This window comes from Anastrepha ludens, chromosome 2, assembly GCF_028408465.1.
Source record: "Anastrepha ludens isolate Willacy chromosome 2, idAnaLude1.1, whole genome shotgun sequence".
NCBI classification, from domain to species: Eukaryota; Metazoa; Arthropoda; class Insecta; order Diptera; family Tephritidae; genus Anastrepha; species Anastrepha ludens.
This window is the reverse complement of record NC_071498.1, coordinates 146,715,343-146,730,838: the sequence shown is the minus strand read 5'-3', so window position 1 is coordinate 146,730,838 and position 15,496 is coordinate 146,715,343. Positions and strand designations below refer to the sequence as shown.

Sequence of the window (15,496 nt, the reverse complement as noted above, 5' to 3'; positions counted from 1 at the left end):
TATATATGTTTTGTTGCAATACATTTGATTAATAATACTAAATAGTTGACTGAATAAAAATTACCGATATGAGAATTCATGTGCAAAAATTTACTATTATAAAACCAATTTCCATGCTACTCAATTGGAAATCATAAAACAAAAACGAATAATTAACAACGCACTGTAATTGTGGACGAGATGTAAAAATGTTTACCAGCCTGGTGGCTTTTGGTTGGGATAACCCCCCTGCTGATGAGCAAAGCTACCTGGGTAAGTCCCATAGTGACCCGGCTGAGGTCCCTGCGGAAATCCACTATATTGAAATGGTGCTAAGTAGAGATAAAATATAAAGGCATATAAAGACAATGTCAGAAAATATGTAATTTCAAATTTAGCGCATACTTCCTGGGTAAGGCAGCGTTGCATATGGATTAAATCCTTGTGGCATTGGTGGTGGAACGTATGTTGGATAAGGGACCCCCGGTGTAGCACCATACGGCATTGGCATGCCTTGCATTTGATGCGGGTAAGGCACATTTCCGGCCGATGGTGTAGGTGCATCCGGAACTGAGGACACCGAACTGGATGGACTAACATCTGAAAAATGATTTCATTAGAATTTTCAAATCAAAAGAAATTTTGATTTTAAATACCACTTCCTGATGTAGATGCGTAGTGCGAAGGTAGTGTTGGCGTTGGTCCAATTGTTGGGCGGCTTGACTCTGTTGTTAAATCTTTGAGAAGTTCTTCCTTTTCTGTTTTGCGTGCAAAGCAAAAATCTGTTATTTTATTTTGGAATACGACCAAAAGTTCTGTTAAATCGTTGTAAAATTTGGTGCCTTCTTTCAAATTGCCCAACAACTCAATAAAGCTGTCATAGGCCGTTGCCAATTCTTGATAAAGTTTATCTCGCGAACTGCCACAGCTACCGGTTTCGGTCACGAAGTTCTTGTGAGCTTCTTGAATGTCACTAATAAGTGTCACCTGACGTTCTACATTCTCCTTTACTTGCGATTGTAGGGGATTTAAAACTTTTCCAATTAGCGCCAAGGATATAGCTGGTTCATCTATAGCCCCATCTTTTTGTAAAGCGGACAAAAATTCGTCTTTCATATTAAAAGTAGAAGACTTTAACTCCAGCTCGATTGCATCGCGTTCCGCTTTAATGGTTTCTACCGACTCCATAAGGTTTTTCAATTTTTGAACACTTGGACAATTCGGATCGATGCTTCCGCCAGCTGATGGAACTGCCTCCTGTATTTGCTCAGGAGCCATTGAGAGCAATTCAATACCCTAAAAATTATACAGCAGTAATAAATAAATCATTTCTGGCTTAATTCCCGAAAATATATATATATATATATATATATTATACTTATTCGTCTTTATCAAAGAAAAAACTGTAAAATGTACTGAATTTTAGTTGACTTTCATTGTTTGCACCCTGTATCTCACAACTGAATGGAACATACAAAAAAAAGTGAAAGAATTTTTTTAGTGTGAATTGTCACTTTGACAATGCACATAAACTTTAAACTGTTTGATCGATACTTTAGGAGATATCGTTCACTACAGCCATATACCGAGATAATAGTGGATTTCGTTTTCATGCCAGAAATAATCTTGGAGGATTGCCATTGCCTGCTAAGTAGCGACGGCTATTAGAAAACACTTTTTCTATCATGTGGTGTTTCGTGCATGGCGTTCCGAATGGTAGTCATGCATTAACCCATTCGACTACGGCAGCCTTGTTCTACTTAGCCAAATAAAAATTTTAGCACAAAAACTTTTTTGTTTAGGAAATAAACAAAATAACTTAATGCTAATTTTGTGCAAAAAGCTTGGATCTTCTGTTTTTGTTTAGGAAAATTAAATGAGTTATTAAATTTAATATTATTTTTAAATTTCACTCACCTTTTGGTTATTCTCAAACTTTTGACGCACAATTTTGTCTGCTTCAATTGCATTTGTAATAACTTCTCGATATTTCTTTGCATTTTTACGGAACATTTCTGTGAGATTATCGGAAGGAATGCGTGTCCATTTAGTTTTAAATTGATTTCGCAATTGATTGTCAGAGTCACGCTCTTCATCCAATAGACGTTCGGTTTCATCCAAAATTTCACGATTTCTCTGTAACAACTCTGGCAGTTCCTTCAGATAGGTATTTATACTCTCGATGCCTCCTTTATTACGAACATCGACTGCCTTTTCACGCAGTGATGGTGGTAGACCGCTGCCTGCATCAGTCGTCTCAACGGCAGCTGGTAAATTCAAGCTGGCCAACACGCCATTTAAAGTTTGGGTGGCCTCACGGAGTTTCATTATCTCAACATTCACAATTTCATTTTTACGCATATCAGATGCTGTCAAAGCACGATGTAGCTCGACTGGCACTAATTCCGAGAATATGTCCCTAAAGTTACTTGCCATAGGTGAAGACAATGGCAAAGCTTTCGCCAACTGAGCTTTTCCTGGAGAGGCCAGGGAGCTCACATCCGGTATCATTTCATTGTAAATGAACTCATTATCTTTTGTCGATTCCTCCAAATTTCGTCTGGCACGAGTAAAAAACTCATCAAGGTAATTTGAAATGCCGGATCGGGTTTGTGCCGCTTTAAATAACTCGACAGCCGAACGCAATCGTGCAATTTCCTCACCAATCTTCTTAGAAGCTCGACATACTAAACTCTGGTATAGTTGTGTAAGGGCATGAAATCCAGCCTGTTTGCCAGCAATGGTCGGTATCCATTCCTTATCCCAAATATTTCGGACACTTTCCTTTTGCATAGCCCGCAATACATCAGCATAAAACTCTTCGCATTGGCAACAAAGTTTAGCCACAATTTGGTCCTTCATATTGTCTATAAATATTAATTTCAATAGGTTAATAAAATCTTCCATAGTAGGTGCTTATTAGCAGTTACCTTTTATAGCTTTTAAAATGAAAACTTCTTGTGCCTGGGCCACCATCAGTGCTTGTAAGCAAATTAACGTATCCTGACTCAAGTCCGGAGTGGGTTCCGAAGGTATGGCAGCTGGTGTAGCACCTTTGAGGTACTGGAATATGCCAGCACTTTGTTGCAGTAGCTTCAGGGCAACCTTTAAACCTTCATCGTTATCCAGAGCTTGAGATGCTGCAACACTGCTTTGTAGAGAAGCAATATTGAAAAGGATGCATACCTTTTCGTACAGGAGTGATGTATGAGCTGTACATTTAAATGCAAAGTAGATATATATATAAATCAATTTTTTTCTTTTACTATAGTTTATATATTGTGCTTACTTAAACTAATGCGACCGCCAAAAATCGAACCTTTGTCGAACGCATCTTTCCACTTGAACGGAATTTGAAGCTCATTTACAGCAATTTTGGTTTCCAAAGCACATATTTGATCGTAGTAGCTATATTAAGACAAAGAACATAAGCAAACTGGTTCAGCTTCCGCTTCTTTGGGAATCATTTATAGGGCTCAGGTATTTATTGCAATTTATTTTACTTTCATTTATTATATCAAAAGTTACAAAAGAAATCATGACTCATATTTGTTATGGTCCAAACTTCATATACATACACCTCTGTGCATGTATTTTATCTATATACATACACCTCTGTGCATGTATTTTATCTATATACATACACCTAAGTTTAATTAGATACTTACGCGTAGACTACCTCTAGTGAGGATTCATATTTTTCGAAAAACTTCCATATTGCCGTGTTGCGTTGCTTTGCGAACTCGTTTACAGCTTCCAAATATTTGGCCTTTTCCTCTGCATTAGCTCCACTGTATGTACTTTGGATAAGATTATTTAGCGGCTTAACAATTTCTTCCTCTGACGGTTTCTTTGGTGGCACAGCAAGTATTTTTGACATCGCGAGTCTCTTTCTAGTAAATACTGTGAATATCGACTGGGAATTAAATTTTTACTGCTGTTTCCGAATTGACTAATGGATGACGACTTAAATTCTTTTCCAGTGTGTCTTCAGATTTTATTTCATATCTCACTACTATCCGGTTTATCAATTCTCTTTGCACTTTGTTTCGATATTCGTTAAGTGTGACCAGAATACTAAACATGAAATTAAAGTTCTAAAAATGTAAACCTCTCATGAAACCGAAATTGATAATAATCGTTTCTTTGGCTAGAATTTAGTATAATGCCGATCGCTTTGGAAAAAACGGTAAAAAGGGGGTGATAGAGGGGTGTATCCCCATCTTAAAACTGAAAACAGAACCTGCCGGAGGCTTATAGTTTTTAAGTAATTTAATGTTAAAGTTCTATAATTTAGCGAAAAGTTGGTGTTGCCATACACCTGAAATGAAAACGAAGTTCGCACGCAGGGATGTTCAGTGGAAGGTTCATTGTAAAACTGCAGTATTTTTTGCTGTAATTTAAAGTTGAGAAATGAATTTGAAAATAAAAACATACAACTCATTTAAACTTAAAAACAATGATATTAAGCGTATCACAAAAAATAATAAAGTAATTAAAATTAAATTAAATTAATTAACACAGTATTTTTGCGTGGAACTCTTTATCGCGTAGGCGGCCTTCGGCCGCGCTTCATAAAAATAACCCTCATCAGTCCTACTCCGGCTACGCAATCCACAGTATTTTTGCGTAGAACTCCTTTTCGCGTGGGCGGCCTTCGGCCGCGCTTCAAAAAAATAACCCTCATCAGTCCAACTCCGGCTACGCAATCCACAGTATTTTTGCGTAGAACTCCTTTTCGCGTGGGCGGCCTTCGGCTGCACTTCAAAAAAATAACCCTCTTCAGTCCAACTCCGGCTACGCAATCCACAGTATTTTTGCGTAGAACTCCTTTTCGCGTGGGCGGCCTTCTGCCGCACTTCAAAAAAATAACCCTCATCAGTCCAACTCCGGCTACGCAATGCACAGTATTTTTGCGTAAAACTCCTTTCCGTGTTAAAACCATTGAACCCAAAATTAAAACGTCATATGCGTGTATGTAGTAAGCAGGCACAATAACCCCCATTCCCATCATTAACACTAAACTCAAGTACTTAATTTTTGTTTTCATTTGCAGGCATCCGGCAACACCATACTGTTGTAATTCCAATCTTCTTCTTCTTCGCGCTTAAAATTGGAATGTGATTGCATAGGCAAATGAATTTGCATTTAATTTTAATAGATATAATTAGAATATTAGCATAAAAATCGGTACAAACACGCGTGTGAGTGTATATTTGGTGATTTATAGTGAAATGTTAAAAAATATAGAGTGTAATGTGGCAAATTATACTGATGTTCCCAAGGGCATTTTGAATGTAAATAATTAAAAAATTATTATTTCCCGATTAATTTAAAGTTATAAAGAGTGTTCCTTAACACCTCACTAACATCTCCACCAAGTTTCATTAAAAAAAACATTATAGTTTGCCAGGAATTCCAAGATCGGCATTGTTCTAAATTCCAGCCGGGGAAAAAACCAATCAGCTGGTTTACCGATACCATCTCTAATAGATTAGCCCTGGTTTCACTTATTCCTCTTTTCCTCTTCTACTTAGTTGTTCTGTTTCTATGCTGACGTCACGGCCTAAGATGATAATGTAACCATATGGAGAACGTCAGTCGAACGTAGTGACAGCAAAATTATTTGATTTATTTGTTTAAAAACATCGATTGTTATTACATATAAAGAGCATGATTATTTATGATTTTCTAGATTTAATAACGTTCGAATTTTAGTTCTGCTCATTACCACTTGCCAAATTAAAAATATTTTTAATTTCGGGTTAAGCGTTTAGATGAAAACCCATACTGTCATACTATTATTTAAACCATGCATATTAAGGGGATCTGGTTGTCTAGAAATTTCAAAAAATCGATGTTTTGTTTTTTCGATATATCTTAAGAATTTACGATGAAATTTTCTTGCGGAAACTCCCAATATTATAGCTTCTACAGTCCATTAACTAGATAGAGACCGGTTCTCGCGCTCCTGTACCTCAAACTTTAAACTCATTTATCTCGAAACAATCTCGGCTTAGTGTTTAATTTTAAAACATATGTTGTCGTACTATAATCATATTATTATTTGGTTTTTTTTTATTAAAAAACTGAAAACCCCGATTTTTAAAGTGTCAAATTCAAAACCGCGCCACTTTGTTAATTTTTTTTTACTTTAGTACGGGACATAGCTACAATCATACTGATTAACAGTTTTTTTGGGTTTTGTGTTTCAGATCAATAGAAGAGCCGAAATGGACGGCAGCGTCAATGTCTAGCGCCATTTTTAAAATTATTAAAATGACAAAAAAGTTCGTTTTTGTTTCTAAAAGAAGTTAAATAAAACCCTAAAAAACTTAAATATCGAATTTGTTAAAAAAATTTTCTTTACATAAATAACTGCATTTTTTAAATTTATACATTTTTAAATTTAAAGTTTTTCGCAGCGTGTTGTTAATATGAGAGCTTTCCAAATTTACGCTTTACTTTGGCGTTGCTCAGCCTCGCCTGTGCGAACGTCCACAGTTTACAGACGACAAAGGGTGACGCTTTCCGAAAACCACTATTTGATTTTTCGCGATTTTGACAACCGATGACGTTAGCGCTGCAGATAAACAAAAGGAAGAGAAGTTGCTGGTTTGTAAATATTCAGTAAATGGCTTAGTAATATTGTAATTAAACAAAGTAACTAAAACGAAGTTAAATTTTTAAAACTCGAATTATAAAAATATTTCCCAATGCACTGTTATCTTTTTCCGTGACGCTGTGGCAAGAAAAAGAAATAGCTTCTGTACACGGTAACGCTGTAGCGAGAAAATGTGTGTGTGTGTGCATAATTTCGTTTGTTTGGAAGTTTCCATTGCCTTCACTCAGTGTTCCTTTGTACAAACAAGTAATTTTTCTTTCTTTTGCTGTTATCTGGAGATCTGACGCCTTTCTTGACGAACGTCCTCATATAATTGCATGTATTTATAATCATTATACAGATCCATAAGAAAAAACACTCTGAGCTGGTCGTAAAAGAATGCGCACAGCTGAGATCATCTGATTCCAAAACGCACTTTTATGTAACATGGTTGAATAAAAAATGATTAAGTTTTATTGAAAATCTTATAAAAAGTCTACAAAATTACGCACAAATGCAGATATTTCTGAATAAAAAGCTCTAGTATAGCTAAGAAATATTTTAAAAATATTTGTTTTTATAAATTTTCCAAGTTAAGATATTATTTTCTATTATTATTGTTTTCTTTTTTCTCTATATTTTATTTTGTGGTAATGTGACTATAAAAAACCTAATTTGGCATAGCAACACCACCAATACGATAAGGCAAAATTACTAATTACTCCAACATCACATACTTGACTGCCTGTCGTACTCACATCTGCTCACATCAACGATGCCTGTCAAAATATAAGAAGAAAAAGAGTGCTTTATTTGTATATTTGTACAAAGTTGATAGTCAGGTACTAGATGGAAACGAAACCAATGCGACATGAAAAGTATATGTAAACGGGCCTTACAACCGGCCAATAGTCAATTACTTTCGTGCAAAAAAAATGTATTGAATCTGGCAACCCTAGAGCGGCCGCAGTCAAAGACGCGCACGAATATTTCCTCCAATTAATCACAATAATATAAATTTCTCAACAAAGGTTGAAATAATAAACAATAACTACTTGTGTGGTAACATATTTTTTGCGGTATGAGTTTTACTGACGATTCTTCCGATTTGGATTGGTGAGTTGGATTATAACTTTTATGTGATTCTGAATGAAATATGGCCCTCATTATCATTTGTTGATAGGAAAGAGTCAAGAATGAAAACAAGTAAGTCCATCAAACAGGAGCACCTAACAACTCAGAATAAACCGAAATATGCACAAAAGTTCTGCCACAAGTGGTTGAGTATATTCAAACCGTGGCTCACGCGTTGTGATGATGATTCTAACAAACCATTTTGCCGAGCATGTCAATGCCGTTTAGATTGCAATCGCTGCCACCTACAACGTCACGAGCGCACTACAAAGCACGCACGGAACTTGGAAATACTCGTGAGTAAAGGAGAAAGTGCGGCGCGACAAAACCTAAGCATTCGGCAGGAGCGCAGCAAGTACTATCAACAACGTAAAAAGTTCAATTCATCTTTGGCATCATCTCATGATGCCTCAGAACTTGGCGCTGATACGACAGATGATTTTATTGAAGAGTACGTTACTACTAAAGAGCCCGCTAGAAAGTAAGTTGTCGCACAGATATAGAGTACAACTTGTCTTTTATTCACTAAGTTTTTCTTTCATTGTTTACATAGTGTGGATCCTGAAGACGAAACAGCATTTCAATTTGTGCAAGCTGAATCAGCACCAGGTGATCAATATACTGAAGAAACTGTTCTGAAACAAGAAACTATATCTGCTGATGGTCAGGGCGATCCACTTCCTACAAGTTCTAATCTAAAACAAAATAATTTACGGGATGATACGAAAAAAGTTGGTGTCAAAAAAGAACGAATGAAATTACTTATGCAAATACAAAAGGATAAAAACGATCTCATGGATTCATTTCGTGAACTGATGGGTGCATCGCATCAGCAATCAACGCCGAAAGAAAAAAATCACGTGGATTTATTCTTTGAAAGCGTCAGCTCTAGTGTTAAAGCGTTATCACCAAAATTAATTGCTGAAACCAAAATGCGTGTATCTCAACTGATATGTGAATTAGAACTACGAGCGCTTACAGAAAATGAGGCAAATGCTGGCGGTAGTACTGCTGCGGTGGTAGTGTCGTCCGATACTGGGGCCGTTAGCAATGCGTTTATTATAAACCAGCCGGTGACTGCGGTAGTACATGGAACCACAACACAACACCACACAACAGAAAGTGACGCACATTTCGGAGCTCTTAGTTGAAAAAAGAAAATTATTATAACATATGCAGATTATTTTTCTTTTATATATGCATGTCACTTAAAAACAAATCGGCACATTCGTTTTGCTAGGTTATTAATTTCATGCAAATATATTAATAGACTTTTGCTATGAAAAATGATGGTCCGAATCGAAGCGGCGGATATTCGTTCAAGCTCATAGAAGAAGCTTGCACTCGGATACACAGGTTGTTAATTTCCGGCATGTAAAATTCTATTTAAAAAAAATGACTAAATAACTAAAATTTAATTATAATGAAATTGTAATTATCTAAATTACATTTAGAGAATCAAGGAAATAAAAATGTAAATGTATGCGAAATTTAATTTTAATAATAATAACAAGAGCCGCCACCTCTTATTGTCTGTCTTGTTGTTGGAAAGAAAGTCCAATTTTACGTCTTTCAATATTTATTCTTGAAAAAAAAAGACATCACGACGCACACCACAAATAGAAGGAGGAGCTCGACCAAACACTCAATAAAGGGTGTAAGCGCCAATTATAGATATGTTTTGTGAAATTTATATTATGAAACTACTTAATGCTGTTTTTTTTTATTTAAATGAAAATTCGTTCATATAAACGAATAATGGAATATGGCAAGGTATAAAGCAATCTTATTCACCATCTACATACTTTCATATATATTTCGAAACTAACATGGTTCATGTAACAATTCAACACCTGCTTGTGAAAGAACTCGCGATTTAAATACAACCGTATACACAGGCTACATTTGTTCAAATATGCAACGCGACGCATTCGATTTAATGCACAAAAAGCTCCAGAAGCATGTTTGACATTCACTCCCTCCTTAACGGGGATTAAGAAAGCTTCTCAACTACAGTATCGGAATGATAGCCAAGAATGGTGCAACGGTTCGGCTGCAGCAAACGGTAGTATTTAACCAAAAACATGTATGTACATACATATATCAAGTGATTTGTGCAATAATGGAATATGAAACTAAATTTGCAAAAAATAAATATAAAAAAGAAAAAAATTAATAGCATCGTATAAAACAATTTGTTACCAATAAAATTCTAAATACGCACACAGAATTATAAGCTGCATTATTTAAAAACAAGTGTGTTAATTTTCAATTTCCATCTTCTTTTATTTCTCCGGAATGCATATTTTTTAATGGAAAAGTAATTCGAAAGCCATAAAGTCAAGTAAAAATCGATTTTTCAAATTGCCTGCAACATCGACAGCGGGAAAAAAGTGAGCATGTGAAAATGCCAGCACTTGACACTTTAACAGTGATAAGAAATAGCGACATATCTTGTAAATAGGAAACTATAACAGTATTTCCTACAAATATAGACGTTTGTGTTTATATTTACACTGCGCAGGCGTGCTCCCATCCCTCTCGACTGTAGCATCAATGGCATTTGTATATAGTACAATACTTTTGTAGTAGGTGTGGTGGATTAAATGGTTAAAATAAAATAGCGACGATGTCAGTGTCTTGCAAAGTTTGGGCTCGTGTGGACAAGCCTAAGCGGATTCGTCATCCTTTTCTAAAAGTTTTGAGAGTGTCGAGTTATGTACAAATATAAAACGGTTAGTGTGCATAAATACCCTTACATACATACACACGTATGTACATAACCCCGTAGTTATTGAATTACCTTCGTACAAAATGAGACTGTGCTTGTGATTTCAGACATTATATGCATGTAAAGCGGAATTTGTATACATTAAAAATGCACAAAAACTCAAGTTGAAGATTGAAAACTACTTTGGAATTCAATGTAGACCAAATTTCCACAAAGGTAAGTAAGTTTTCTGCTACTAAATCGCTTTGAAAAGTCTGCTGCCTGCATGCTTATGCGTTATTGCATTCATAAATCTTTGCTTAGGAACTTGCACACATACATATGTATGTAGGTATATACATATGAGCATACATAAATGTACATTTCGTTTCGCCAAAGGTTTTTTATGAATTTCAAATGCTGCATATTTGAAAATAACAAACGTACTGCAATTTATAAAGCTACCAGTACAACTTGAACTAATCCTTTGCAAATATGTGCTAATAATTTATTACGTGAATATGTACTTAGTATGTATGCATTCAATGCCACATATTTTGCTGTTAGTTTGCAAAAAACTTCATGTTGTGTACTTATATAAGATTAATTTCGTTGACATAACTTTAGGATTTAGGTTTAGTTGGAGCTGTTAAAGTGATGTAATTTTCCGGTTAGTTAATAGTTTATGAAATATTTTCGGACAAATAAGTGAAAGTAAAACAAACAAAAATAGTGTGACTAAAAGTTTTTCAAACAAATTTATATGTGAATGAAAGTGCATATTTAAATGCCCAGCAATTTGAAAATTTTAAATTATACGCGTCCACACATACCCTGTACTTTTAAAAGTATAAAATTAAATACTTCATGGCTGAAATCAAACTGATACAAAAGGGATGCCGAGTGTGATTCTAGGTTTTAACACGGATTTCACGACATTGTTAACCAAATGGGTTGCAGTTCACGAGGCAAATTATATCACAAACTATCAAGTTTTAGTATTTATGAATCCAAAAAACTGCAAAGTAGGGGAGAGTGAGAGGGCAAAATGACATTGCATTTTGAGGAGAAGTTTTGACTGGACAAATTTTTGCTTGTAAGAATTTGCAAATGAGAAAAACAGCTGTTCCCTAAGTTAAAATAAACGCGAATTAAAATTTGCGAAATTAATCGAAATTCTAAAAAACAAAAATGGTGATTAAAATAGAGAATGTATGTATGTGAAAATATGTTTGATAGAATTTATAAAGTTTATTTGAAGTCATGTATTAAATAGGAATCGACCAATGATATAGAGCTATGTACTTCTGAGCCAAAGCCGCAAGTCACTGTTGCTGCAGTCTCCGAAATACAAATCGAAAGCATTGAAGATATCATTTGAGTTTTATGCTTGTACTCTTTGGTTATTACCTAATTTAGCAATAATTTGCATAGACAGAAGCAAGGAGTATATTAAGGGGTTACATGGGTTTCATTGGTTCAAAAAATCCGTTTATTTTTTTTTTTGCTTATTAATTTCTACAACTTCTCAGGAATATTATCCAAAATTTTCAAGTCGATCCGAATAATAAATTCGGAGATACAGCCTTTGGAGTGTGTGCGCTCCAAGCCACTTTTATTGTTACTCAAAACTTTAAACGCGTTTTTCTCGGAACCGTGTTTTCAAAGTCGGTTGTCAAATGTTCTCGAAAACTACTCAATCGATTTTGATGAAATTTTACACAGGTGTTCGAAATACAATTTACTCGTGCTTGAACGAAGGATTTTGTTTTTTTTTTCAATTACAATATTTAAAGAAAATAAAATGTTAAGCAAATTTTACCGAAATTTTCATTTTTTTGCAAAAAGGTTTGCCAAAATTCCAATTTTTACTTTTTTTTCTTTCCTTCGTTCAAGCACTAGGTTATGGTCTTAACTAAAGAACTTATTTTTGTTTTTTCAATTTTTATTGAGCCTGTCAGGAGTTATGCTGGCAACGCGGACGCACCTTTTTTTCGGGGGGTAACCGAAAATGACGTCACAATGAAGGAGTTTTAATTTTTTTTTGTTGAAAATTTCAGAAATTATTCTTTAAATATGTATCTATAAGACAGAAAAAAGTTTGAATTAAGTAAATAATTTTTTACATAGAAAAAAGATATTTAAAATAGGCCTCTTTTTACCCGACGAAACCCATGTAACCCCTTAAGAAAGCTATGATTGCCACAATAATACAGGGTCAGGCACTCGAAGTGTAAACAACTTCAGACCACTCGCTCTGCCTGTTAGTTGGCTAATTGACAAGATTTTGCCGAGAGTAAATACAAAAAAAGAAAATCAGTAATGGATTTCAAACGTAAAAGTGTGATTGCATTATATTTGGCTGGAAAATCACAACCAGCGACTGTTCGTGAGCTCGAGCACCTTAAAGTAAATAAAGTGTTTATTTATCGCACCATTACATCGATACAATGATACTGGTAACATCGCGAAACGTCATGGAGGTGGTCATCAAAAGACTGCAACGTCACGTGAAATGGTTGAAAAAGTGAAGAAGCGACTTGCGCGAAATCCCCGACGAAGTGCCAATCAAAAGGCGAAATAACTAAAAATATCTGGACGTAGCATCCGTCGCATACTGAAAAATGATCTCAAAGTCACGCCTTGCACGATCTAAAAGGCGCATGATCTCACACCAAAGCAGCAACAAGTCAATGAGAGCGAAGGAGTTGCTTCGCTTATCCGAAAGCGGGCAGTATCCGAACATTGTATTTTCTGACGAGAAAATTTTTTAAAATTGAGCAGTTCATAAACTCCCAAAACGAATGAGTTTATTTGACCGACCGTGCATACGAGAATTTGAGTCTTCGATTGGACACCAGGAGGCAGCACCCGCCACAGGCAATGGCCTGGCGTCAAGATAAATGCGAAATATTATCGGGAAAGTTTTCTGGATTTTGCTTTGAAGCCGTGGGCAGACAAACATTTCGGTGGCAGACCATGGGCGTTTCAACAGGATTCGGCACTGTCTCACAAAGCTCGAGTGAACCAACCAATAATAAAAAACAACGTTCCGAACTTCATAACGTCCACACAATGGCTCTCAAATCCACCAGACGCGAATCCGATGGATTATTCTCTTTGAGCCATTTTGGAGAGCAAGGTCCGAACTGAGAGATTCACTAGTTTCGAGGCGCTGAAAAAGCAATTGTCCGCGAGTGGACCAAAGTACTTGCAAGTCACATTCGGGCAGCTTGAGATCCTTTTGTGAACCGTCTCAAGGTCATAGTCAAGACAAAAGGTGGTCATATCGAGCAAAAGTAAATTGATTCTTAATTTTGTATTATTTTCACACATTTTTTACTTTGAATTGAATAAAAGTAATTTTCCAAATTAAATTTATGGCCTTTTTAATTGGTTACACTTCGAGTGCCGGACCCTGTACAATTTCTAATGGAATGCTCTTCATCTGACAGCGATGATGGAATGGAACATATTATTAGAGACAAAATAAAATCATGTGAAGTTAAGGTCGTTATTTTTTATTCGCTTAATTTTTTTTTTAATTTAAACTAAATTTATTTTAATTTTTCCCACCAACAATTTAATCAGCTGTTCGTAAAGCTTGTAAATCGTTACTGTCGTCGTTGTTTGTGATGCAGCACATCTTACCGGTAGTCAAGGTAAAAGTCGATGACACACCAATTCCGCCTGTTAGCAATCCCAAAATTTTGGGTGTAACCTTTGACAGTTTGCTCTCCTTCTCTGTGCACACAGCCGCAATTGCCACTAAAGTCCAAAATCGCAACAAGGTCCTCATATCGCTTGCCGGCAGCACTTGGGGCAAAGGCAAAGAATTGTTGCTATCGACATTCAAGGCAATTGGCTGGCCTATTCTAAACTATGCTGCGCCTGTCTGGTCGCCTGGACACTAGTGACACTAATGGATAAAGCTGCAGATTTGCTAAAATCTGATGTCCCCTCTTCAACACCTTCAGATTGGGTGCTACCGCAGGTTTCATCCGTGCAGATACCTGCTTGAGCTAGAGCCGGCTCCCACGCACGTCAGGAGACACCTCCTCAATTACGCCAACGAGATCCACGACAAAACGAACAGACATCTACTAGACCAGACAATGTTTAGACAGACAATAAACAACAATCATCGGGGCCCATCACCACCTTCTTAAACTACCACCTACTGAATGCCGTAATCAGAGTCCAACCACCACCTACAGCAGATGAAGAGCTCCAGCTTCCCCATGAGACCCGCATAACACTGGCACAATTACGTTCTGGATATTGTAGCAGGTTAAACACCCACTTATCCAGAATTGACCCCAACATACCAAACATATGCCCTGCATGTGAAGGCACCCCGCACGACACTAACCATCTTTTCACATGCCCCCAAAACCCACTCATCTAACACCCCTCTCCCTCTGGGCCCAACCTGTCGAAACTGTGTGTTTTCTGCGCCTACCTTTAGATGAGTTAGGTGAAAACGACCGGGGATATAAACTACACCGAAAGGGCTTGAATTGCTGCTACAACAACAAGAACAACCATTTGCTTAAAATGTATTTGTGCTGTTATTTCTAAACGCGAACACATTCATACAGCTTCTCTCGCAGCGATAATTGAACAGGCTCGTCAATCATAAACTATAATAAATATAATTAATTCTAAATACCTCATACAAAAAATTCATTAGTGTCCTTTTTATTTTTCTTTATTTTCGATTGAAAGCTTCGACTGTTGTGAGTTGAACTGGCTCCGAGTTGAAGAAAATTATCCATTACAATAATAAAAAATAATAAAATTTTATAATTTAACAATGAAAAATAATGTATTACTTGCACACATTTTGTTTAATTCCAGTTTGAAATCCGGCGTTCTGGCCACTAATGAAATTAAATATCCGACATATCGAGCTTAAAATTTAACATTCATACTGGTTTGGCATGATGCATCTGCACTTCGAGCGCAATGTGAATACAAAATGCGATTGCACAATTTTATCGCTCTCATGGATGGGTAAAGTTCCTGATGATATTCCAGAGGTAAGCGAAAGCTTCAAGCTGCTAATG

General features: G+C 36.1%; 3 protein-coding genes across 4 annotated transcripts in view; 2 read left to right on the top strand and 1 right to left on the bottom strand.

The window, feature by feature from the left end:
- Positions 1-69: 69 nt before the first annotated feature.
- On the bottom strand, positions 70-4,032 carry LOC128855522 (programmed cell death 6-interacting protein). Its single transcript, XM_054090487.1, has 7 exons — positions 3,648-4,032; positions 3,269-3,387; positions 2,910-3,191; positions 1,897-2,846; positions 636-1,275; positions 385-579; positions 70-311 (listed from the first exon to the last, which is right to left on the bottom strand). Exons 1-7 carry the CDS (start codon positions 3,857-3,859, stop codon positions 193-195), a joined length of 2,517 nt encoding a protein of 838 aa, XP_053946462.1. The 5' UTR covers positions 3,860-4,032; the 3' UTR covers positions 70-192.
- An 829-nt stretch (positions 4,033-4,861) lies between these two features.
- The window catches only part of LOC128855521 (tubby-related protein 4), a 56,650-nt gene continuing 46,015 nt past the window's right edge, over positions 4,862-15,496 (top strand). For both annotated transcript variants that reach the window (XM_054090486.1, XM_054090485.1), the window contains exons 1-2: positions 4,862-5,276; positions 15,288-15,469. In XM_054090486.1, coding sequence (XP_053946461.1) covers positions 15,371-15,469 — 99 coding nt within the window. In that variant the 5' untranslated portion in view covers positions 4,862-5,276; positions 15,288-15,370. The remainder of the gene's footprint in view (positions 5,277-15,287; positions 15,470-15,496) is intronic.
- LOC128855298 (protein suppressor of variegation 3-7-like) lies at positions 7,665-8,868 on the top strand. Its single transcript, XM_054090083.1, has 3 exons — positions 7,665-7,699; positions 7,767-8,198; positions 8,271-8,868. The coding sequence occupies exons 1-3, from the start codon at positions 7,665-7,667 to the stop codon at positions 8,866-8,868; spliced, it is 1,065 nt and encodes a 354-aa protein (XP_053946058.1).